This window comes from Loxodonta africana, chromosome 4 (genome assembly GCF_030014295.1).
Source record: "Loxodonta africana isolate mLoxAfr1 chromosome 4, mLoxAfr1.hap2, whole genome shotgun sequence".
Lineage (NCBI taxonomy): Eukaryota > Metazoa > Chordata > Mammalia > Proboscidea > Elephantidae > Loxodonta > Loxodonta africana.
The window spans coordinates 80,096,262-80,120,067 of record NC_087345.1 but is presented as its reverse complement, the minus strand read 5'-3'; the positions used below and the strand labels follow the sequence as shown (position 1 = coordinate 80,120,067).

Genomic DNA, 23,806 nt, shown 5'->3' with positions numbered 1-23,806 from the left:
TGCCCAGCCCCCACCCGCGACCAAGGGCGCGCTGGGACACGCGGGGGTCATCCGTGGGAGAGGGGATAAAAGGTGGGTTTTTTTTACTGGTCCACCGGAGGGGTCCTCAGACCGCGAAGGTGCCGTGGGGCGGGGACCGAGGGAGCCGTTTGTCAGCCCTATTGACAGACGTGATGGGGTTTCCTTCCGTGATCAATGATTCTCATCTCCGGGCCGAATGAGCCGCGGGGCGCCCATCCATCCCCGTCAGCGCCTAGCGGCGGCAACCGCCCAAGGCCCCAACCGCCCTCGCCTTGGCCCTGCCCTGCTCCTGCCCCAGGCCCCACCTTGGCCTGGAGCAAAGAAAGGGCCTAGAGCATCGAGGGAAACCAGTCTCGTGGACTACCGAGCCTGGGTCGGCTGCATCTCCAATGTGCCCCTCTTCGGGAGTACGATCCCGGGGCTTCGAGCCCCACACCCTGCCCCTTGCTTTCGGGGCGCAGACCCGGGCTCTCGGGTGCACGGTGTGTGAGCCCCTAGGTGCCCTCCGCTTCGCACCTGGGTCGGGGGGCGTGTCTGGGGTGTGTCGGGTGAAAGTCACCTTCGGTGCCCCCGGCCGGGCGGGAGGGGGCGCGCGGGGCGCGGCCGGGATTGGAGCACGGCGGAGCCCCGCCCCCCCGCCCGCCCGAGTCAGACCAACTTTCTCCCCCGCCCGCGCCCCGCCCCCAGCGCCTGGCTCCACTCCTCGCGCTCAGTCCGCGGGCCGCGCCGCCGCTCCCGCCGCTCCCGCTGCCATCCCGCAGCCACCGGCGCCGAGGCCCGCGCCCCGGCCCGCCCCGGCCGCCCCGGGACCCGCCCCGCCCGCCCGACTGGGCCGCTCGGGAAGATGCGGCTGTTGCTGGAATGGCTTCTCCTGCTCTTTGGCCCTTGGCTCCTGCGGAAGGTAAGGGTGGCGGAGCTGCAGTGCGAGCGTAGGGGTCCCGGGACCCGCGGGTCCCGGAGTGCTGGGGGCTTGGTGCGCCCGCCCCGCCCCCAGCTCGGCTGGTCCCAACTTTGCGCGGCACAGGGGACGCGGACAGACAGACTGCCCAATACAGGACTGGCGCTGTACCAGCTCAAGTTGGCTGAGGGTTTCGGGGGCTCCGGGGGTGGAGGCCCTGCAGGGATCCGGCTTCAAGTGCAGCGGGGGAGGGGACGGAGCCCGGCCCGCGAGTGCGCCAGACGGAGCGGGAGTGCGAGACAGACAGACAAGCCAGCAGGGTGTCAGCCTTGCCGTCGTTCCGCGCCAACCTCGCTCGCCTTTCTTGCTGTCTGTCTGTCCCTCCTCCTCCCACTCCCCATCTCTTAGCTCTCCTATTTCTCTTCTCTACACATGTCACAATGCCAGGTGGGCACCGTGTTCTGAGCACACGCGCACACACGGACTCACACAGACACGGCTGAACTTGGCTACAATCTTCCATCACATTTCCCGCGGAGACACCTTCTCCCCTGCACAGCCTCACAGACACACCCCCCTCTCGCGCCCCGCTGATGCGGGGGAGGGGGGTGCTGTCTGGAAGGGGAGTCTATCTTTCCATCTCCACCTTGCCCCCACCCCCTCGGTTGCCTCTTTCCCTAAGGCTTCAGAGAGTAAGGAGATCAGACTTGATCTGCGCCCCCCCCCCTTCAGCGGGTTTACATGCTGTATGCATACATGCTGGTGTGGAGTGTGGGTCGGGAGAGCACCTGTGTGCGTGCCTGAATCCCAGGAAGCCAGGCTTGGGTGTCTAGTGCTGGGGCCCAGGGTGATGAGTATGCTGATATGGTATGATGGTGTTGGCTTTGCATGGGTGAGTGCAAGTATTTGCTTCATTTGCAACCATCTGCGTGTGCCCGGATGTGTGCCCCACAGAGGGGGCCTTGTCCTGGTCTCCTATCTCCTTCCACCAGCTTCCCCTGCTCATGGCTTGCCTGTTCCCTACACCCCGACTGTGACTCACCTAGTTTGAGAGTAGGCAGGTGGCTCCCTAAACCCCCACTCCAGTCCCCAGCCCCCCAACACTCCCCCCCCAACACTTGGACACCAACACTTGGTACAGCTCTTCCCCCAACACTTGGACACCAGCTGCTCAGCCAAATCTCACGCAGCACCCCAGCAGGGTAGGGGCTGCCCTAGTGAATCTGTTGATAGAGCTCCCTGATTCTCCCAAACCCATCTGGTGACCTTGAGGGGCTGGAATGTGGAAAGAGGAGTACCCTCCACGAAAACTGCTTCCATCGACAGTAGCTTCTCTTGGACTTGCTGCCCAGCTCTGCCCATAGAGGACTGCGAGGAGAGGGGGGTCTGTGCTCCACAAACCACCCATGTGTGTAGTCCTGAGGTCAAGAGGAGGTAGAGATGATCCTCCCCAGCCCCTCCCTTGTACTTCCTCCCACTCTCATCTCCACTCTCTCCATCAAATAAACTCCCCTGTGGACAGATCTGGTTTAATTTCCTTTGCCCCCTGAAGGGGAATGAAACATCTGGTGGAGACTTGAGGGAGAGTAAGCATGAGGATGTGAGCGGTGGGGATCTGAGTGTATGAGAGAGCTGCATCTGTGGGGCCTGTGATGGAGTCAGTAAAGGAGAGTGTATCTGCCATTAGTCCAGCTTGTGTGCGTGTGAGAATCTGTGTGTCCGTGTGTATTCCCACTGTGGGTGTATGAATATGTATAATGGGGGGGTAGAGAAGGGTTAGTATGTCTGAGTTCCCATATGGGTGTGCTTACATGTACTGTGAGTGTGGTGTGTGCAAAAACCCAGGGTAGATCTCTGGTGCATCTGTGTGCTGGGCGCATGTGTTGTACATCTGGATATGAGTCTCTGGGGTTTGTGAGGGTGTGTCTGTGTGATTGTGTTTTTGAGTGCATCTGAGTGTGGGCATGGCATTGCCAGGCTCAGGATGTGTTCTTGCATCTGAGTGTGTGCTTATGTGTCTCTGTGCCCAGCAGTGTCTCAGTGCCAAGGTTGGGTGTGGGTGAAAGGTAAGGCTGACACTGGGTAAGAGGCTGGTGAGGGACAGCTCTTTGGGAAGCCCTAATCCTCAAACACTAACAAACCCTGCCTTCCACCATCTTCCTCACTCCCTCCTCCTCCAGGAGCTCTCTTTCTGCTTCCTCTTGCTTCAGGTTCCTCCCTCCCCCCTCCTCTCTGGGCCTGGGACTTTAGACTTCCACTGCCCCTGGGGCTCTGGCCTCTCCACCAAGGTTTCTTCAGTGTCTTTCTAATACAGCCTCTGACTCCTCTCCCTCTCTGTCTCCCCAACCCCTTGCCAAAGCAGCTGCCTTCTGGGTGAAGTGGCAGGTGATCAATAGTCACTAATCACTAATTACTAATTAGCTGGGGAGGGCAGGGGCCGGGCTCAGTGGGACCATCTAGCTGTATCCCGCCTGGGGGAAGAATTAGGCCTGAAGCAAGTCTCTCAGAGCTGGCTGGCCCCAGCCCCTGGTCCTGCCACCGTTTCCACCTCCACACCCCCCTAGGTCCTCCCAGCTAATCTCTGGCTGGGCCACTTAGGCACGTGCAGCCTGGGCTATGGCCCAGATCGCTGGTGGAGATTTGGGGTAATCAGGGGCCGCAGCTGGGCCGGGAGTGCAGGGCAAGGGGGCACTGTACAGCTTCCTTGAGCCAGAGCCTGAAAGGCAAATGAAACCCCAGTCCTGAACGGGAGGGGCACCCTTTGGAAAGGAGAATTTAGAAGGCCATGGGGTTAGGGTGGGAAAGGAGCTAGAGATGTAAGATGGGGGACTGGGGAAGAGATGAGATAATTGGGGGACAAAAACAGGTAAATAGGGGTCAGTGGGGTCGCTATGAGTGGGAATCAACTCCATGGCAATGGATTATGGGTTTTGGGATCAGAGACCAGGTAGTTGGGAAGAGGCTGCTAGACAACCATGGGAAGAGACAAGGTAAGTGGGATGGGGGTGGGGGTGGTGTTTACAGGGGTCAGAGATGGGGTAATTGGCAAGGAGATGGAAACTTTGGACACAGCCAACTCAAGATGGTCTAGGTCCGTGAGGGGGCCAGGGTAACCGAGAGGGGGCAGGGTCATCTGGGAAGGGTCCCAGGACTTAAGCATTGCTGGGCTCAGGCGTGCGTCGTCGGGGCGTGAGGTAGGCGCAAGCTGCGGGACAGGGATGGAAAGCGGAAGCGCTGCCTGGAGCGCTAGAAATTGGCGAGTCTCCCCCTCTCCCCCGCCTGCCCCTCCTCCACCTCCCCGCCCACTTCCCCTCCGGCTCCGGCTTCGGGAAATTACATCCCCGCTCCGAGACTCGCTCCCCCCCTACCGCGCCCCAGAGCCGGCGCCTTTATAGGCACATTTATTGCAATAATAAAGTGAGGCGCGGGGCGGGGGGCGGGGGGCAGCCGTTCCCGCGGGGACCGTGCCGGCTCTAGGAAGCAGGGAAATAAAATAAAATAAAAATTCAGATAACGGTGAGCCTTGCGCTGCAGGCCGCGAGCAGGCGGACAGGCGGGGCTGAGGGGGAGGGGGCGCCCGGCCCAAGGGCAGAGTCGGTCCCACCAGCGGTCGGTCCCCCACCCCCTCGCGCTGTAGTAGGGTCTGGACCTGTGCCTCCACCTGCCTGGCCCCATCACATAGCCTGATCCTGCCAGGTCTTCTGTCTTTTCCGCTGACTTGTCTCCCATTCTTGTCCTCAGCTCCTATCTCCATCCGTGTCTTCCATTTCGTTTCCTGCCCCCGTTTCCCATCCCAGTTCCCACTGTCCCCCATCGCCCTGGTTTTGGCATCCATACGCATCCCTATGTCTCCCCAATAACCATTCCTCATCCCCCATTTCTGTTCCCGCCCGCTCCTGTCCCCATCCCCATCTCTGTCTCTGCCCCATCTTCATCCTTGCCTGTCCAGACCTATTCCACACCCACCATCCCTGTGCTCCCCCATCCCCATTTTGGTGTCCATCCCTTTCTGTCCCCCATCTTCATCCCCCTGGCTACTACCTGACCCATCCGATCCGCATCCCTCTCTCTGCCCAATACCCATCCACCATCCCTGATCTCCTCCCCGTCCCTGTCCCCTCATGTCTGTCCTTGCTTCATCCTCACTCTGCATCCTACACCTGTGCTTGCCCAGCCCCCAGTCCCAGCCCTCCTCCATCTCTTTCCCAGTTCTCACCCTAGTCTCTCCTGCCCACTCCACCTCTGTCCTCACTCCCATCTCTGTCCCTGGTTCAGCCAGACTCCAGTCTGCTCCACCCCAACCTGACTGCAGTGCCCTTGCCTCTTTCTAGGTGCCTGGGCTCAGTATGCTTTTCTCCCCCCTTCCCCAACCCAGGTCCTGGCCACTGTTCCTTCCCCAAGTATGGGTGCTGTCCCCTCTCCCTGCCCAAATCCTGAGCCACCCTGCCTGGCCCACGAGACAGAAGAGAAGCAACTGACCGATCTCAAGGCCCCAGGGAGGTGTGCCCTGCAATGCGGTTGGGGGGCTGACAACCTGATCCTCCCCCCGCTTCCCAAAGGTCCCATCCCAAGTGAGCCCCCCTCCCCAGTGGAGTTTGTTTAGCAGCAAGAGGCAGCCTCAACTCCCCTCTAGTGCGTAGGCTGGGCTGCCTCAGGGGCAAAGTGCTCCTGGCACAGCTCCCGCACTGCCTGGGCCTGGAGAAGCCTGACGAGTCCCCCTCCCTCAGCACCCGCGCACCTCCGCCCCCAGCGCCGACAGCCGCACTAGCCTGTCCCCTCGGCAAATGTCACCCTGCCCAATTAGCTTAATTAAACCAGTTCCAGAGCAAGGAGACCAATCCTTGGACTAAACCCTATTCCATCTCACAGCTGAGGAGGGGAGGGACAGCACCTTCAGTTCTCTGGGCAAAGAGAGGTTCCCTTATCACCCTGCTTTCCCCTCACGCCCACCCCCACCCACAGTTACAGACAGACAGCCTGAAGGACAGAGGGAAAAAAACTGCAGTTAGACAGAGAGACAGAGAGAAAAACCAAATTACAGAAGGAGGAAATTAGAGACAGAGTGAAGACGAGACTGAGAGACAAAAAGAGACTGAGAGACAAAAACGGGCTGAGAGAAGAGTCAGAGACAGAGCTGGTGAAACAGTGAAAGAGCGAGGGTGAGAGAGGGAGAGAGAGCGCGGGAGAGCAAGGAAGCCAGAGGGAGGATTTTATTTTATTCCATGTTCCCATTTCTCGGCTCGTTTGCTTGCAGACTCTTGCCCCTCCCTGTCCAAGCTCCCCCCAAGGTCGCTTCTGCCACCCTTCCCAACTCTTTTATCTTGGCTGTCTCCCGTGGTGGGTAAGGGGTGCATGTGCTGAAAGCCTGGGGATTTGCAGGGGTCAGAGAAGCGGACACAGCAATTTGTCGGGGATCAGAGGGGAGGATGTCCCCATACCCCTTGATGTCTTGCTAAACATCCCCTCTCCCCAGCCCTTGCCTCAGAGGAGCCTCTGGACTGAACCGAGGCCCCCCTCATAAGGTCCTGAGCTGGGTGTAGGATATGGGGTGCGGGGATCTGCTGAGGTATTTGGGACCACAGCAGCAGGCAGTGGGGACTGATAGATGGCTGGGCTCACCCAGTAAAGAACGGCAATTGGGCCCAGAGGGGTGAGAAAATTAGAAGTCAGAGTTCAAACAATCCCCCCTACCCTTCAGCTTTCCCCAGAGGCCTCTCCCACCCCCTCCATCAGTGTGTTCTGCTAGTCTTAGACTCTGTCCTCCCCAAGCCCACCTCTGTAGGGCCTCGACCCCCTCCTCCTGGGATTCCTCTCCCTCCTTCCCTTGTGGCCTAGGACCCCTTCCCCCACTCCCTCTCAGACCCATTCTTCAGGCGTTAGCTGCCAGCCTTGGCCTGTCGGAGTCAATCACTCTTGCTGCCCCCCCTCACCTGGGCCTCGAGAAGGGATGGATAGGAGGAGGAATGAGGGGGGCGATAAATATGTATGATGAGCGGGTGGTGGTGGCATTAATAACCTGGGATCTCAGAGCTGCAGGGGCGGGGACCAGGCGGTAGAGATTCTAGCCCCGCAGCTTGCTTCTGTCGTTCCTGTCCCCCGTGAATTCATGGTGTGTACATTTTTTTTTACACACTAGTGTGTGCAGAGGGGGCACCCATGCTGCCAGGCTCCTTACTACACACCACTCAGCCTCCCATTGTGAGATACCCCCCTCCCCCGGGACCATTTATGTACAACTCACACACACATCCATCTCCCAGTGGGAATACAGTGAGACCACACTTGTTAGAAAGAGCTTGACACATGGACAGAGGATGATAGGAGTTCATGAAGGAAAAGTAACGCCTCCAGACAATCACACACAGCTACCCTCAGACCAACATACACAGACGTACAGCCAACCCAGGCACCCAACCACATCAGTCAGACAGACACAACTACCACAAACTGACACACATAACCTCACTTAGACCAACACACACACACATATCCGTAGCCACTACAGGCTGACACAACAGACGTGCAGCCACCACAGGCAGGCAGACACACAAAAACAGCCATCATAGGCAGATACACATACACACAGCCTACCAAGACTGATATACACACAGGCATATAGACACACACAGAGCCACCCCAAGCCACTCCAGGCAGACACAGACACACACACATACACAGCCACTACAGGCAGACACGCACAGTCACTCCAAGGCAGACACACACACATGCAGCCATTCCAGGGTAACAGACACACAGCCACCCCCAGACTGACACAAGTTCTCCCCGCTCACGCACATGCCTGGACCCACACGCAGTCAGGGCCACACCAAACAGCACCGGCTAGGAAAGGCTGACTGACACACACTGACAGGCAGGGTTTCTCTCCCTCCTGCTCCATCGCTGGAATGGCATCTTCATATTTCTTCCTCTCACTCTCTCCCTGTCTCCTTCATTCCTGGCCACCCCCACCCCCCACCCCGGATAATTGATGGCCCAGGCCTGGCCCGGCCGCTCCCGCCTCTCCATCCATCTTGTACTCGCACCCGCGCTGTCTCCAGGATCGGCCGCCAGCTGAGACAGGAGGAGACCGGCAGAGGTGGGCAGGGGGCGACCCCTCCGTCCCCTTCCGAGCCCAGGCGTCCTCCACCACAGCAGGAGCTCTGGAGGCGGGACGGGGTGCCGGTGTAGACTCCAGCCTCAACCTGCAGCGCCCAGACTCAACTGGTTTCCCGCGCCCAAAGGGGAGTCGGGGCCAAGCCAGAGTGGAGGCATTGTAATCTTGGCAGAAGCAGCGCTGGGAGGGTTTCAGCGCCTCATTCTAGACGCAAGCTATTGACAGCGGCCACGGCCTCGCTTGCTCAAGCCCAGCTCCTCCTCTGGCCTGTTACTCGGAACCATCCAAGGGGCCAAGCTAGGGGAGACGGAGCCAAGTCCAGTGCGCCACTCCCTCCTCACACCCACACTGCATTTGGCTTTCTTGGCCTGCACTGGAGCTCTGTGAGGACGCAAGGATTCTCAGCGTCATTTCACAGATGTGGAAACTGAGGCCTAGATATATGAAGTAATTTGACCAATACCAAACAGTCGGAAAGGGGCAGAAGTCATACTCGAATGCACACTTCCTTAACTATCCTCTGCAAATCGCGATTCAATTTCACCTCCTAGCAGCTGTGGAAAAGGTCTGGTGTGAGCAGGGTCCTGGCAGCTGTGGAAAGGGGCTGGTGTGAGCAGGGTCCTGGCAGCTGTGGAAAGGGGCTGGTGTGAGCAGGGCTTTGGCGAGATAGCCAGGGACAACCCCAGCGTCTCTCTTTTCTCCACTTTCTTCGTCCACAGGCCGTCAGTGCCCAGATTCAGGAGTCCCGGAGGCCGCAGTACTTGGAGCTGCGCCCCGCCGCCGCCGGAGCGGGCGCCCCTGGCCAGCAGCTCACCGCGCCGAGCTCTCCCGACGGCCTAGGCACCGCCCGCGCCTGGAGCTGGGCCTGGCCTTCTAACCACACTGCGGCGCTGGCTCGGGCCGGGGCGACTGGTGCACAGCCGGCACAGCGCACAAAGCGGAAGCCGTCTATCAAAGCGGCCCGCGCCAAGAAGATCTTCGGCTGGGGCGACTTCTACTTCCGGGTGCATACCCTCAAGTTCTCGCTGCTGGTGACTGGCAAAATAGTGGACCATGTAAACGGCACTTTCAGTGTGTACTTCCGCCACAACTCATCCAGCCTGGGCAACCTCAGCGTCAGCATCGTGCCTCCCACCAAGCGTGTCGAGTTTGGGGGAGTCTGGCTGCCAGGCCCCGTCCCCCACCCTCTGCAGTCCACGCTGGCCCTGGAGGAAGTGCTTCCGGGGCTGGGGCCCCCGTTAGGAATGGCGGCAGCAGCGGGGCCGAGGCTAGGGAGCACTCTAGGGGGCGCGCTGACGGGTCCACTCGGGGGCGCGTTGGAAGTGCCCGGGGCCAAAGAGTCACGCGCTTTCAATTGCCACGTGGAGTATGAGAAGACAAACCGTGCGCGCAAGCACCGCCCATGCCTGTACGACCCATCGCAGGTGTGCTTCACGGAGCACACGCAGAGCCAGGCCGCCTGGCTCTGTGCCAAGCCCTTCAAAGTCATCTGCATTTTCGTCTCCTTCCTCAGCTTTGACTACAAACTGGTGCAGAAGGTGTGCCCAGACTATAACTTCCAGAGCGAGCACCCCTACTTTGGATAGCTCGCTCCTCCCCCGTCCCACCCCCGCTGTGGCCCTGAGCTTCCCACCAAACCCGGGCCTCCTTAGGTGGTACCTCTTCCCCTGCCCCGCCGCTCCTGTGGCTAAATCTACCCCACCCACTCGAGGGGCGGAGGGGAACAGCCCTCCTGGGGACCATCGGCCGGCGAGGGCCCCTTTTTTCTTATGGGGAATGCTCACGAGGCTGAGGATAGCTCCCTCGGGTACACCCCAAAGTAGAGGGGCAAGAGCGCAGCTCCAGGATAAGGCAGGTTTGGAGGCGGTCCCAGGTCCTCTTCGTCCATACTTGGTAAGGTTTGCGGCTCTGGCGCTGGGCTGGGCGCTCCCTTTGCCCACAGCTTTAATAACGCCTGGCCTGTCACCCTCATCCCATCTTACCTTTCTTACCCTCAGGCGCTTGTTCTCCCGCTTCACCCCGGCCCCCCCCCCCCGTAAAGACTGGCCACTTATAAACCCCGGCCTATACCCATCCTTCTGCCTGCCAGGCTGTATGCCTGTCCTCTCCCTGCAGCCTCCTGGGCAGAGGCCGTATCATCTGCCCGCCCCTCTCCCGTGCAGTCCAGCTCCACCTGCCCGTCTCCGGATGCTTCCTGTCGGTCATATTTTTTCTACGCCAAAACAGACGAGTAAGGGAATAAAATAAAGTGAAATCCAATATGCATCTCTGTGAGACCTTTGTAGGGGGTGGTGGTGTGGGCTTCTGTCTGGCAGAGACCTGGCCAGGACCTCTTGCTCTTTCGTGTGGAAACTGAGGCAAAGACTGACGTAGGTATAATCTTGGAGGTCGTCCAAGACCAGATCAGAGGCAGACAAGGGGACCTCTGGGGTAGGATCCCTGCCCGAGAGGGAGTTCTCCCTGAGATGGAGGAAGTGAAGCTGCAGCAGATACAATGAGGGTTAGACCTGAAGAGAGACTGCCAGCGGACAATTGGAAAGAATCCAGTCTAGAGGAGAAGGACTAAGGCCTTGAATGGGATGGAGATACAGTGACAGCGTAGGCAGAGCGCTGACAACCTGCTAAGCTCCACGGGGCGGGCAGGAGGCGGCAGGTGGGGGGAGGGGAACGATGTTTGCGGCATCTGGAGTCATCGATCTTCCTTTTCCTTCCTAATTTCTTGGGCGCTGAGTTTGCAGACAGATGAGGGAGAAGAGGGAAGCTTGGGTGGGGGAAGGGACAAGGGCAGTTTTGGGGGGCGGGGCCGCGTCGCCGCCGCTGGCTGCCTGCAAAAGCGGCCCCCTTTAGCCAGCTGCCCACCCTCCCCACCTCCGCCTTCAACTCGTTCCTGCAGCCGCCGCTGCTAATTTTATCCGCCCCCAACCCTGGCCCAGGCGTTAATTGGCTGCGGCTTCATTAGCAGTTCTCAAGCTCAGCCGCCCCCCTCCCCTCGGGACCCCTGGCTGGGGCGGAGGGAAGGGGGTTCGGACAAGCTGAGGCACTGAGCGACTCGTCGCCTTCCTTCGCTTTGAGTCCTGGGTCAAGATACTGACTCGGAGAGGGCCCCATTCTCCAGGGAATTGCACACTGGTTCCAGCGGGAAACTGAGTCAGAGGTAGGTCCGGCCCAGACATCCCTGGGAGTGAAAAGTCGGGTTAGCAGAAAATAAATATCTTCTGAATGGGTGGGTGGATAGATGAATTAATTAATGCATAATCGACAGGATCAACTGAAAGGAGGAGGGAGGTGGGAAGTGGTTCTGGATTAGAGATTAGATGAAGGAGAGGAGCCTGGAATGCTCATAATATCCGGCCTATTGCTGCAAAGACCTTAGAAAATCTAAGCCTAGAGTGGGAGGGAAGGAAGTTAGAGCTAAGGGGGGCTTCTGAGGCTTGGTATGAGAGCCAGGTGGGAATGATTGGAACTCACAAATTAGCCTGTCTAAACCAGATAACAAATTGCAACAAGCGCAAAACAGGCACCTCACTAGCTCAGGGATGTCCGGGGACAGAAAAGGATGAGATGACCTCCATGCAGGAGGCAGGTTTGTGAAGCAGAGGAAAAGGGGAAGGAAGACAATCCATCACAGAGCACGTTCACATGCAAAGTCTCATTTAATCCCCAGGACATGCTATTTATTATAGCTTTACAATCGAGGAGACTGAGGCCCAGGTAGTCCAGGGCAAGAACTTAACCTCAGTTCTCTTGCTCTTCCACACGAGGAGAGCCCTGGTGGCACAGTGGTTAAGAGCTTGGTTGCTAACCAAAAGGTTGGCAGTTCGAATCCACCAGCTCCTTGGAAACCCTATTCGGCAGTTCTACTCTGTTCTGTAGGGTGGCTCTAAGTCGGAGTCGACTCGATAGCAGCGGGTTTTGGGTTTGGGCCACACCAGGGTGCTTTCCAGTGCACTATAACTCTATCTCGTCTGGCAGTCGTTGTACCTCCCGGAGCACCTAATAATGCTAGGTATTCAGTAGGCACCCAATAAGTGCTTATTGTCTTGGCAACCAACAGGAAAAAACCCTGAAAAGCTTCAGAAAAGTGAACGAACGGGGTTCACTGGCTTGCTCTTCTTTCGGGGGAGGGCCGCTCGCGGACCCGGCAGCTACAGATGAGGAAACGAGGCCAAAGAGGGGAGAAAGGACTACAATTCCCAAAAGGCCATGAGGGGCCACCTCACGCATGCGTAGGTTCCTCCCCTTGGGCCGGTCGCGTCTCGCGCACGCGCTCTCTGATCGGTTTTCCACACCCATTCTGCTGCTCCAGGCTGGAGTTGGTGGCTGCACCTACCGCAATCTCCGGCTGCGATGGTGCCTTTCTCTTTCCTCTGGGCTGCCCGGGTAAGACTTCGGGGCTCTGGAGACAGGGTGACGAGTGTAAAGGAAGCCCCCCTCCTATCCCAGTTCTCATTCACAAAATCGGGGGTTGCCTCGGCTTTGCTACGTACATGTTCTGGGGCCTCGGGGAGCAGAGGAGAAACTAGGGACTCCTTGAGACCCTAGGGCGCGTGCGGGGTGAGCTGGGATTTCTGCTCCCCATTCCCGCGTCCAGACGCCGAGGGTGTCGTGGCGCCCTTTACATGTAGCATTAGTGGAGAGGACCATTCCAGATGCCCCGTAGAACTTGTTGGGGTGAGGGAAAGGGGAACCAGACCAGGAATCGAAAGCGAAGCCTTTCCTGCCAGCTCTAAGCTGTGCAGATGATGCAATCTCGCCCTCGTGTTTGCACCAGGGAGCCCGCAGCTGTGTGGGCACTGGGGAGACAGGATGGGGAACAGGGGACAGACACCCCCCCACACACACCTTTCCCCCCAGGGACTGCTAAAGGCCTATTCTCCCACCTCCATTGCTCTGGAAATTGGCTGTACAGCCTGTGGCTTTAACCCTGCCCACTCTCCTCCTCCCACCTGACTGGGGTATCAGTTTATGGTGGCCCTACAGGAAGCCCCCTTTTACTCTGGAATCTCCGTGGCCCTCTAGTGAGCTCCAGCGACATAGGCTTCTTGAGGACTTTGCCCAATGGCTTTGCTGAGTGGCTTGTCGGGTGAGGTTCTGAGATGAGGTAACTGAACCGAATCGGAACCACCCCCTGGACATTGATCACAACCTTGGCTTTAGAACTGGCTTTTGAAAGTGGAGGTGGGTGTGGTGAGAACTGGAGCAGGCGGACTAGACAACTGGCTGCTGAGTTTGGAGCCAGAGGGGCCCATAGGTGTGGCTGAGGGTAATTTGTAGACAATTCTGGATCTTTTGGTCTGATCCAGGACCCTGGTGGCACAACAGTTAAGAGCCCTGCTGCTAACCAAAAGGTTGCCAATTTGAATCCACCAGCTGCTCCTTGGAAACCCTCTAGGGCAGTTCTACTCTGACCTACAGGGTTGCCATGAGTCAGAATGGCACTGGGTTTTGTTTTGTTTGTTTTTTTTTAATTTGATTCTGGCTTGTTTTGCCCCCAGCCTCTACAGAGATGCAGTCAGCTGGTCAGGATGGCCATACAGGCCCAATACAGCAAGACAGCCCAGACCCAGTCTGGGGAAGCAGCCCGGGGCTGGACAGGCCAAGAGAGCCTGTCCGACAGTGACCCTGAGATGTGGAAGCTGCTGCAGAGGGAGAAGGACAGGCAGTGTCGTGGCCTGGAGCTCATTGCCTCAGAGGTGAGGCCTGGGGGAAGTGGCAGGGGACAGGCCACCCTAGGTGGCAGGAGGTACTGATATTTCTCCAGGCCTCCCTTTGAGATTCAAGGCCTTATCTCTCCCTCTCCTTGCTCTCGCCTGAAGCAAAGGCAAGGCCAGTTCAGGCTATGGGTGGGGGAATTAGGGGGGTTCTAGAGCCTTCCGGAAAGAAGGGCGGGGAAGCATAGGTTCAGATGAACCTGTGGCCTTGCTAGAGACACACTCATCACAGCAACTGGGTTTCTGAGGATGCTGCCTCTGACCCTGCCTCAGGCCTGGGAAGGAACTCTGAGCGAAGAGAACATTCTGTGGAGTTCAACTTTCCCCTGCAGCTTGGGGCTCTGACAGGGAAGGGGTCTCGGGGTCCGGGGAAAGGGGCTGCGTACCTTCCGAACAGGAACGCTGACACTGAACCCCCCCCCCACCTACCCCAGAACTTCTGCAGCCGAGCTGCGCTGGAGGCCCTGGGGTCCTGTCTGAACAACAAGTACTCGGAGGGTTATCCTGGCAAGAGGTGAGGGCAGGCACCAAAGGGCTGGAGGGCCACATCAGGGATGGTGCTCCCAGCTCCTTGGGAAACCTACCTGTACCCTTCCAGTGTGTATAGAGAAGTGGCCTTCTCAGCCCTTTGCCCTTGATCAAGGGGCATGGTGGAACCTTTTCTCTGTGCCCTTATGTGTCCCCCTCCCATGGCAGATATTACGGAGGAGCAGAAGTAGTGGATGAGATCGAGCTGCTGTGTCAGCGCCGGGCTTTGGAGGCCTTTGATCTGGATCCTGCACAGTGGGGAGTCAATGTTCAGCCCTATTCGGGGTCTCCAGCCAATCTGGCCGCCTACACAGCCCTTCTGCAGCCCCATGACCGAATCATGGGGCTGGACCTGCCTGATGGGGGCCAGTGAGTGTGTTTGGGGTGGGTGATGGGCTTAGCATGTAGTACTGGTGTGGGAGAGGAGTAATTTATTGAAAACCCACTGTGTGCCGTGCAGATGGAGCAGGTTGCTTCCGTCCTGCAGATTACAGTGGATGAGGAAGATCAAACCCCAGTAACATCAGTGCCCACTGCAGAGTGGGCAGAGCAATTGGGGCAGGGGGAGGTGCATGCTGGGAGGAATAGGGGATGGGGTCTTTGGAGCTTGGCGGAAGGAAGTGGTTAAGTCTGAGGGCTATTCAACTCTGAGGCCTCCTTACTTTCTCCCCTTTCCCAGTCTCACCCATGGCTACATGTCCGATGTCAAGCGGATCTCAGCTACATCCATTTTCTTTGAGTCCATGCCCTATAAGCTGAATGTGAGTGCTGTAGAACGTGGGGAGGGGGCTGCTTAGGCCCTGGTGGCCCTCTTCTGGGGAAGGTGAGGGGCTGGTGCCTGGGCATCCCTCGGGGTCAAGAGGAAGAGTGAGTTTTCACCCTCCTTATAGTTTTATCTGCATATCTGTCTGTTCAGCCCAAAACTGGCCTCATTGACTATGACCAGTTGGCACTGACTGCCCGGCTCTTCCGACCACGGCTTATTATTGCTGGTACCAGTGCCTATGCTCGCCTCATTGACTATGCCCGAATGAAAGAGGTTGGTGGAGGGCGCCTCTCCAGGGTGGAGGGAGATTTTGGAGGAGGAGGAGCCTCGGATAGGCCTGTCAAGGCAATGCCCAGGCTCAGACTTGTCTCTACCTGCCCCAGGTGTGTGATGAGGTCAAAGCACACCTACTGGCAGATATGGCCCACATCAGCGGCCTGGTGGCTGCCAAGGTGATCCCCTCACCTTTCGAGTATGCAGATATTGTCACCACCACCACTCACAAGACCCTTCGAGGGGCCAGGTCAGACTCCTCTGAGATCAAGCCTTGCATTTCCCTGCTTTCTTGCCCTTCTCCCTCTGGGACATTGCTGGGCCGGATCTGAGAGGAATCCATTCACACCTGCAGCCCTAAAGGCCTCTACTGAGTCCTGTGACAATTTTCCTTGGCCCATGGTGGCCATTCCCTGGCAGGGGACTTGGGGATGGGATTGATGGGCTGAACCTCCCTCCCCCTACCCATCACTGGAACCCAGCACACAGAACATAACTGAGGGGGACTCTTAAGAGCCCTCAGGGGGTCCAGGCCATCCAGCTTCCTCTGCTTTCTCTATCCCTTGCCCTTTATTTCAGTTTAGATTCTGACCACCTACCTCCCACACAGGTCAGGACTCATCTTCTACCGGAAAGGGGTTCAGGCTGTGGACCCCAAATCTGGCCGTGAGATCCCTTACACATTTGAAGACCGAATCAACTTTGCCGTGTTCCCGTCACTTCAGGGCGGCCCCCATAACCATGCCATTGCTGCAGTAGCTGTGGCCCTAAAGCAGGTTGGGAGCTGCGTTTTTGAGGCGGGTGGGAAATTTTAGCCTGGAAGATTAGGCCCTGGCACGTTCTTAACTGAAGTTGGGGCGGGTGGAAGGAAGGAGTCGGGGGGGCAGGGGTGGCAGGGCAGGGTTGGGTCCAGGCCTGGTCACAGGTGCTGCTGTTCCATTTCCAGGCTTGCACCCCCATGTTCCGAGAGTACTCCCTGCAGGTTCTGAGAAACGCTCAGGCCATGGCTGACGCCCTGCTAGAGCGAGGCTACTCACTGGTGTCTGGTGAGCCAGGGGGGATTGCTGAGGGCCTCTCTAGCTTCAGTCAGCGACTCAGGACTCACCACTCCCTGATTATTGTCACTCCTCCCCCTTAGGTGGCACTGACAACCACCTGGTGCTGGTAGACCTACGGCCCAAAGGCCTGGATGGAGCTCGGGCTGAGCGGGTGTTGGAGCTTGTATCAATCACTGCCAACAAGAACACCTGTCCTGGAGACCGAAGTGCTATCACACCTGGGGGCCTGCGGCTTGGTGAGACTTGGGGCTTGAGGAGGGAAGGGCCCCTACACTGGTGGCTGCCAGGTTAGGCTTGAACTTTGTTAATCCTCCCTCTCTGCCTCCTTCCCAGGAGCCCCAGCCTTGACCTCTCGACAGTTCCGTGAAGATGACTTTCGGAGAGTTGTGGACTTTATAGATGAAGGTGTCAATATCGGCTTGGAGGTGAAGAGTAAGACTGGTGAGTGGGCAGAACCCCCTGAGCCAGCCATTTTGCACTCACCCAGCAGCCCTCTCCCCCAGCTGCCTAACTTCCTTCCCTGGAATCTGACCTCTTTTTTTCTCACCCCTCTCTAGCCAAGCTCCAGGATTTCAAATCCTTCCTGCTCAGCGACCCAGAAACAGGGCAGCAGCTGGCTGACCTCAGGCAACGGGTAGAGCAGTTTGCCAGAGCCTTCCCCATGCCTGGTTTTGATGAGCACTGAAGGCACCAGGGATATGAGGCCCACAAACTGGAACTTACCCTCCCCTCTACTGGCCAGTGGAGGGGAAAGCTCATCTGCCAAGTATATTCCCCTTCCCAGAATTCATAGCTGAGAACACTTTTTTTGTAACAAGACTTTCTGCCCTAACTCTCAGCCATTATCTCAGTGTTATAGACTCCCTGCTCTTTCTTGGGGAGGCGCTAGTTATCCTTCTGAGCCAGAGGAAGGTGTGGGTAAGCACCTTCCTTCCTATTTTTATCTAATAAAATACTAACCCGCCCTGAGTTTCTATCCCACCACTACCACCACAGGACCCCCGGGGGCTGTAGCCTCCTCTCTTTGTCTCTGATCAGAGCTGACACCAGACGTGATTAGCAGGTGCAGCAAATTCAATTTGTTAAATGAAATTGTATTTTGCCCACGGCTGCTTCTGTTTGATCTCTGGGGACAAGCGGAGCGAGGGAGGGGTGGGGAGCGGCAGGGGGAGGCCCAGGTGCAAGGGGGAGGGGTGCCTGTCCATGAGGGAGGCAGCCCATCAGGCTTAGGCACCAGTAGGAGCAAGCTGCCCCTCCCAAGTCTAGGTACAACATCTAGCATAGGCTGAGCAGCCCCTGGCGAGCCCAGCCTGGTCAGAGCAGTGCCACCCCTTGGCCAGTGCCCAGAGTTAGCTAACATGGGATCCGCCACGTAGCTTGGCACTCAGAGGCACTCAGAGGCCCCTGCTCTCTCTCCGGCCTCACATTGGCCACGCATTACATGTAGCCCAGGTTACACCCTGCAAGGCCCGATGGGAGGTGGGGGAGTGGCTGGCTTGGGCCTTTGGGTCAACCCCACTGCTGCCTGCCAGTCCTTCCCTCCTCCCCGCCCCCCACCGTGGGACTCAAGCAGAGGGTCAGAGGCACTTCCTCTGCTGGGAGCAGGGAGGAAAGTAGGGCTGGAGCTGCTTCCCATTTGTGTGGGAACCCAGCCTGTATAAGCGGAGCTGGACTGGGTGGCCAGAGTGGTGCTCTGGAGGGCTGAGGGCAGCTGCAAGTGGAAGAAATTAGTGGGTCTGCGGGCTGTGGTTTGTACCCGGCGAGGATTTCAGCCTGGCTTAGAAATCGGGGCGGTCCTTCTTCAGTTTCTTATAGTCAGTGGAAACTGCGAGGAACTAGGAAGAGAAGGAAAAGGGAGTTGCGCTGGGAGCCGTAGGCTTCTCTGTGCACGGGGCACTGAGTGGTCAATCTGGGACCAAGAGATGAACCTATGAAGGTGCAGTGCTAGGACCGCTAGGAAGTACCTTGTATTGGTCAGTGGGACTCAGGCGATTCCAGGGTTCTGGGTTGTTCTTTCTGTCCCAGCTGTGAAGTGGGAGGGGGAGGATTAGGGTCCCCTCTCAAGGAGCCTGGACTCTGGAGCTTAAAGTGACCCTCAAGCCCAGTCGAGGTCTCTGTTCCTCCTTCCACATCACCTACTGTAGAGGGCCCATTTCTCAGACAAGGGGGTCAAGTTAGCAGTTGCTGACAAGCCAGACAGAAGCCTATCACCGTTGTCAGCACTGGACCAGGTAACACTGCAATTCGATCCAGGAACGCCAGCCCACTCCCCTGCCACCCTAGCTTAGCACCGCAGAGCAGGGCCGTGGGGATCTGGCAGAGAACCCGAGGGTTTAGGGTTTCGGCGATTTCCCTCGAATTCAGTGGGGAATGGTGGCCTGACACTGGTTGGAGGACCCCACCTTCTGCCTCGGCCCAGCGTGAAGTCTCCGCACACTTCCACCCCGACCTCTATAGTGCCACCCCGAGCTCCTACGGCGCCCCCAGCAGCGCACCACAGGGCCACACCCCCACACCCCGGGCAGAGATGGCAGATAGCGGAACCCAAAGGCCTGCGGCGGGCAAAGCGACGTCGCCATGGAAACGGGGCCGGGAGCTGCGCTGGCTCCACCGCCCGGAGCGGGTCCAGTTGGGAGCCACGGTGGAGTGAGCTGCGGGCTGGGCCGGAGGGAGGTGGGGTCTCCAGGTTGGGAGCTGGCCCCAGCTCTGAGAGGAGCGGTACAGTCGGAGGCGTGCGGCCTGGGCATCCGCCTGGGGATCCCGGCGAAGGGCCACTCATTCCAACCGCCCCCGAGAGGCCCAAGCGTTCCCACCCCATCTTGCCCCACCCCAGAACCCCTGGCTGCGGCCCAATCGGGCCTTTACCAGACGTCGGGGCTGCGCAGGGCGAGTCGCAGCAGATAGAGCGCAGCGCTGCCCATGCCCAGGCAGATGAAGCCCATCATCGGGATGAGCTGCAAAAAAGAGGGAGGCCGCTTTCAGGGTCAGCCCCCTCCCCGCGGTTCCAGATCGCCCTTTACCAGCCTTTCCGCCCCAGCACCCCACCTCCCAACTGGCGCTTCCTTCTTTCTAAAACAGGGCACCAGGAACCTCCTATACCACGTCCCCCAACCCGCCCGCCACACAAACCCATGGTCTCCACCCCACAGTGAGCCTGTTCAAAGTAGATTTGTGGGACACTGGGTACATTGTAGGGATGGGTCGGGGGCACCCGGGGGAAAGATTAGGAGCGTTGGGGAAACTGAGCTAGAGCCAGGGCACTGGGGGATTTAGAGGATGAGACAGAAGTTAGAACCAGGGACTCTGGGGACAGAACTCACCGCTGGATTTCCCTTGATCTGCCGGCGGAGGCGCCCCCCTAGACTAGTTCCCGCCATATCGTCTCTTGAGTGTCTGGTCTTCTCCAGAGGCTTAGCTCTCAGGCCCTCCTGGGGTCCCGCCCCCGGTTGGGGAGGGGTCAGCCCAGCCCAGCCCAGCAGGGCCTGCCTCTGGAGATGCACTCCACCCGTTCCCAGCGTGCTTCCTTCCAGGCCCAAAGCAAGGAGGGGAATAGTTGGGGCAAGGAGAGCTTCCTGCTCTGGAGCCTCTCCTTCAGCTGTCTGCACCCTGGCCCCCAGGGCACCACCATACCTGAGACTTTGGGGTCCAAGGGAGAGACTCCACAGGCACAGGATGCAGAAACTAAAGGCAATTCAAAAGTGGGGGAAGGACACACCATGAGACAGACTGTCTGGCAGAGTACAGGTGTTTTGTGTGTTCACAGGTGGGATCAGGAGGGTCCGGGTCTGTGGAAGCAGCTGCAGCACTTCCCTGACACTCCTAGAGTCACCCAGGGGCTAGCAGGTCCTGGAGGCCCTGGTCCTTCACTTTGAGTGTAGTGAGAGGAAGAGTGGGACAGACAGACTGACTGCACTAAACTGCCTCAATCCCTCGTATCCTGGATGCTGTATCTGGGCAGAGATTGTCCTGGAAGAGTGGTCCAGGCCTGAAGAGCCTAGGGCAAATCCGGAACCAGGCTCAGGTCTGAGTAAGTCAGTTGCGGTTTTGGGGCTTCAGAGACTTGCTTGTCCTGCCTACCTCCAGTAGGGGTGAAGGTGGAGCCACCCAAGGAGGCTGCCCTCTGCCTCTGGCTGTGAGGAGAAGGGGAAGAGAATGGAGTGAGATAAAGAGTCAAGGAAAGACAGAAAAGATGTTGAAGGAGGAAAGAGAACTAGACAGAACCGCGAAGCGACTACCTCTGTTGATGCAGCCAACTCAGATGTATGCTACGTTGTCAGGGTAGGAAGGCTCACCACCCCTGTCTTTAAGAAATTGGGGTCCTGGGGATGCAGGAGTGAACCCTAACCGTCTCTCTCCACTCCCACGCTAGCCATCCCTGGATCCCGCCGGATTCTGCCGAGCTCCCCGACTTTGCCCCTGCCTGCTGTGCCCCCGCCGCTGGGCTCCTCGGGGGTCCGGGAAGGGAGGGGACCTTTCCTGGAAGTCGCCTTCTCCCCTTCCAGGCGCTGATACCCTCCCCGCCCCCGCCCCCTCCCGCGCTGACAAGTGCGGCTGTAATTAGGCTGCGGGGTCCCCGGCTCTCCGCCTCCCTCCGGCGGATAATGAGATAAAGTGTCGGAGACACGGCAAGAACAAAGAGACAGAGACTCAAGGCGATGTGTGTGGGGGGCGGGGGAAGCGGGCTGACGGGATGTCAGAGCCGCCAGCGGCGCGGAGCCTGGTCCTCCCAGAGTGCCTGCACCTCCAGGGCCGGACCAGAGAGGGGGCGTCTTGTCACCTGTGCCCCGCAACCCTCCAGTCTCTGGGACTAAATATCAATTCCAGAGCTCGAGTTCGAGCAGCTGCACAGCTGGGCTGCACAGCTGGCTCTGTGAGGCACAGCTGGGGCTCCGAAACGCCGGGAGGGACGCCTAGTTCCGCGCTCCTCTGCTCTCTGGCCCTCCCTTGAGCCTCTGTGCCCTTTCTTCTGCGTTCGGGTGACTCTCCGTCCTGCTTCTTTCTAGAGCAACGACTGTTTCTCCTGCCTTGGGCCCTCTGCGCCTGGTTCTCGAGCTCCTTTTTTCATTTTTTCTTTTGCGCCGGCCTCCCCCTGACTCCTTGACCTGTTGTTACTTATTTCTGGTTCCTGTCTCCAACCCCTGTCTATGACCATACTTCTAAGGCCTTCCCATCTCTGGTTCCTGCCTCTGGATCTTGATCTTCGGAGCGGGCAGGGACTCAGAACTCCTTGGGTTCCAGATCTCATCCCACCCCACCCCCGCACTTTCCCACTAGAGAGACTTCAGGCCAAGCTGACTAGCCGAGCAGGGTGAGGGACGGCAGGAGTCGTTAGCTGAGGATTAGGCGCGGCCAGAGGCGGCGAGGGTACCTCTGGGACTGGAATCTGGCGCCTAATGAATGTTACACCCCACCAGGACACTAATCCGCGCGCGGGAGGCGCGGCATATAAAATGGCCCAGCTCCTGCAGGGGCTGTAGCCGCGGGCGCCCCCTGGAGGCCGTGAGGCTCCCAAAGCCTCGGGGGACAGGCCTCGGGCGCCTCCTGCCGGGCAGCGCCGACTCTGTGTCCTGCAGGGTTCCCGCAGGTAAATCTATACTCGGCTTGTGGGTTCAAGCCCAGCCCGCCGCTCCTTCCTCTCCCGCCGCCAGGTCTGGCTGGCAGCCCACGATCTTCTGGTGAGAGGTGAGAGCAGGGGGCGAAGAGGGGACGCCAAAGTGTCCGCCTCACTCTCCGCAGGTGGCCCCCAGCTTCAGGATCTTTCCTCTCGCGGGCCTGGGCTGCCTCGTACTTCTGGGGCTCGGTCTCGGTTCTTGGGTAATGCTGTCCCGACAGAGACAGCCCTCTGCCCTCTGACCTTGCTCGCCCTCGCCTCTGGCTGTCCTTCTTTCCTGCCACTTTCTTCTTCAGGCCCTGTCTCTCTGGGTGTGTCTGTGTCCCTCTGTTCCTTCTAATTCTGGCTATGTCTGTCTGTCTCTTCCTCTGCAGGTCTCTCTACCTGGCTTCGTCCGTATGCATCTGTTTCTCTGTCTCTGTTTTTTTTGTCTCTCTCCTTCCCTGAATAGCTGTCTCTACCCTCCTGTATCTCTCTTTACAAACACCTGTCTCTTACCCCCTTCCCCATCCCCAGCTCTATTCCTGTTCTCTGGCTTCCTGCCCCTGGAGGCTGCAGCAGTCCAACGGGACAGCCTGGAGACGCCTGGGGCACTTCCTAGGGTCCCCCTCCCGGTCACCTCCACATGCCTGTCACCTCAGCGTGGCCTCTGTGTTTCCGCTGTTGCTGTGGGGAGGGGAGGAGGCACCCGGGAGGGAAGATACAGGGCCCAGCATCTGTTCGGGAGCCCCAGGGCCCCTGACCCCCCTCTTCAGTTATTAAGGGCGCTGGGTCCCGAAGCTCCGCGATGATCATGATTGCATCAGCCAGACAGCCGCGGAGCCGGGAGCCGTGCGGCGGGCCAGCAAGCGAGACAAAGACGCCCGTTCCATCTGTTTTTGCAAAGCGCTCTCCGCCGGGGACCCTGGCGTCCCTGCGCCTGGGCCGGCTCGGGGCACAGGGTCATGAGCGCGTTCCCGCCCGAAGCCCCAACACGCCGCGGCTTCCCCACTCGCCAGCACCCGGAGGGGCCGCTAGGCGAGAGGAGGGCGGGGGCGGGGGTGTTGATGTGATTGGAGCGGACGCGGCTGTTTCTTCAATAATGGATGGAGATGATGCGGACGGCGGAGCCGAGCCGGCCGGGAGAGGAGAGAGGAATAGAAATGGGGAGAGAAGGGGGCGGGGGCGGCGGCGGGGGCGGGAGACGCACCCAAGCACACACGCGCGCACACACACGCGCGCGCGCGCGTCACATTGACATTCGGTTACACGCCACCGCGCGGCTCACACCCAGGCTCACGCCCACGCACTGTCACCGAGGCACGCACCTGCAGGCAGAGACGCCAGAGCAACACAAACTCACCAGCGGCGCCTCCTGATTCTCATACACGCAACCCTGCAGACAGAGATACACGGAAATGTCCACACGTGGGCACACCCAGGATCAAAGAGGCGCAAACAGACACGCCACAGCACATATGCACACCCAGACACCGAGACACCGGGGGTATAGACAGAAATCATCATAGGGTTTGCCAGACACGGACAAACCCGACAGATACGGACACAGTGGCACAGACACACACCCAGGCGCACAGACAGGACACTTATATCACATCTGGGGCTCAGATGAACACGCGTCACACACCTGGGGCACACACACACGCCAGCACCACCAAGGGCATACATAGACTGACACCCACAATCGCCAGAGACGCAGACTCCCGCCCACCCACCCACGCTTAGGGCTCAAACCCACCCATACGCAGGAGCTGCCGCTTGTGTTTGGCAAGGAATGGAGTGTGGCAGTGAGGTCACCAGGTCCCCGGGAGCAGGCCTCGTTAGCC

General features: G+C 58.8%; 3 protein-coding genes across 4 annotated transcripts; 2 read left to right on the top strand and 1 right to left on the bottom strand.

The window, feature by feature from the left end:
* Positions 1–851: 851 nt before the first annotated feature.
* NXPH4 (neurexophilin 4) lies at positions 852–12,208 on the top strand. The gene is made up of 3 exons (XM_064284016.1): positions 852–922; positions 8,753–11,187; positions 12,088–12,208. Exons 1-2 carry the CDS (start codon positions 866–868, stop codon positions 9,617–9,619), a joined length of 924 nt encoding a protein of 307 aa, XP_064140086.1. The 5' UTR covers positions 852–865; the 3' UTR covers positions 9,620–11,187; positions 12,088–12,208.
* A 32-nt stretch (positions 12,209–12,240) lies between these two features.
* Positions 12,241–17,333, top strand: SHMT2 (serine hydroxymethyltransferase 2). 2 transcript variants are annotated; one of them, XM_003405144.4, is made up of 12 exons: positions 12,288–12,413; positions 13,529–13,726; positions 14,179–14,258; positions 14,441–14,641; positions 14,952–15,033; positions 15,189–15,311; positions 15,422–15,561; positions 15,922–16,087; positions 16,258–16,357; positions 16,450–16,605; positions 16,703–16,810; positions 16,927–17,333. In XM_003405144.4, exons 1-12 carry the CDS (start codon positions 12,381–12,383, stop codon positions 17,052–17,054), a joined length of 1,515 nt encoding a protein of 504 aa, XP_003405192.1. In that variant the 5' UTR covers positions 12,288–12,380; the 3' UTR covers positions 17,055–17,333. The 2 variants fall into 2 exon arrangements, with proteins under 2 accessions (XP_064140085.1, XP_003405192.1); XM_064284015.1 differs by lacking the exon at positions 14,179–14,258 and having other exon boundaries at positions 12,241–12,413.
* On the bottom strand, positions 17,247–20,891 carry NDUFA4L2 (NDUFA4 mitochondrial complex associated like 2). Its single transcript, XM_003405146.3, has 4 exons — positions 19,690–20,891; positions 19,235–19,323; positions 18,334–18,394; positions 17,247–18,204 (listed from the first exon to the last, which is right to left on the bottom strand). The coding sequence occupies exons 1-4, from the start codon at positions 19,744–19,746 to the stop codon at positions 18,148–18,150; spliced, it is 264 nt and encodes an 87-aa protein (XP_003405194.1). The 5' UTR covers positions 19,747–20,891; the 3' UTR covers positions 17,247–18,147.
* Between the last annotated feature and the right edge of the window lie 2,915 nt (positions 20,892–23,806).

Bases quoted from the DNA above. Each gene is read 5' to 3' on its own strand.
- NDUFA4L2 (XM_003405146.3), bottom strand. From the start codon at position 19,746: ATGGCGGGAACTAGTCTAGGGGGGCGCCTCCGCCGGCAGATCAAGGGA. The intron at 19,324-19,689 runs GTGAGTTCTGTC...TCTTTTTTGCAG, and splicing joins AGATCAAGGGAAATCCAGCG to CTCATCCCGATGATGGGCTT. The intron at 18,395-19,234 runs GTAAAGGCCCGA...CCCACTTCACAG, and splicing joins CTGCGCAGCCCCGACGTCTG to CTGGGACAGAAAGAACAACC.
- SHMT2 (XM_064284015.1), top strand. From the start codon at position 12,256: ATGCGTAGGTTCCTCCCCTTGGGCCGGTCGCGTCTCGCGCACGCGCTC. The intron at 15,034-15,188 runs GTGAGTGCTGTA...CTGTCTGTTCAG, and splicing joins CCATGCCCTATAAGCTGAAT to CCCAAAACTGGCCTCATTGA. The intron at 15,562-15,921 runs GTCAGACTCCTC...CCTCCCACACAG, and splicing joins AAGACCCTTCGAGGGGCCAG to GTCAGGACTCATCTTCTACC.
- NXPH4 (XM_064284016.1), top strand. From the start codon at position 866: ATGCGGCTGTTGCTGGAATGGCTTCTCCTGCTCTTTGGCCCTTGGCTC. The intron at 923-8,752 runs GTAAGGGTGGCG...CTTCGTCCACAG, and splicing joins GCCCTTGGCTCCTGCGGAAG to GCCGTCAGTGCCCAGATTCA.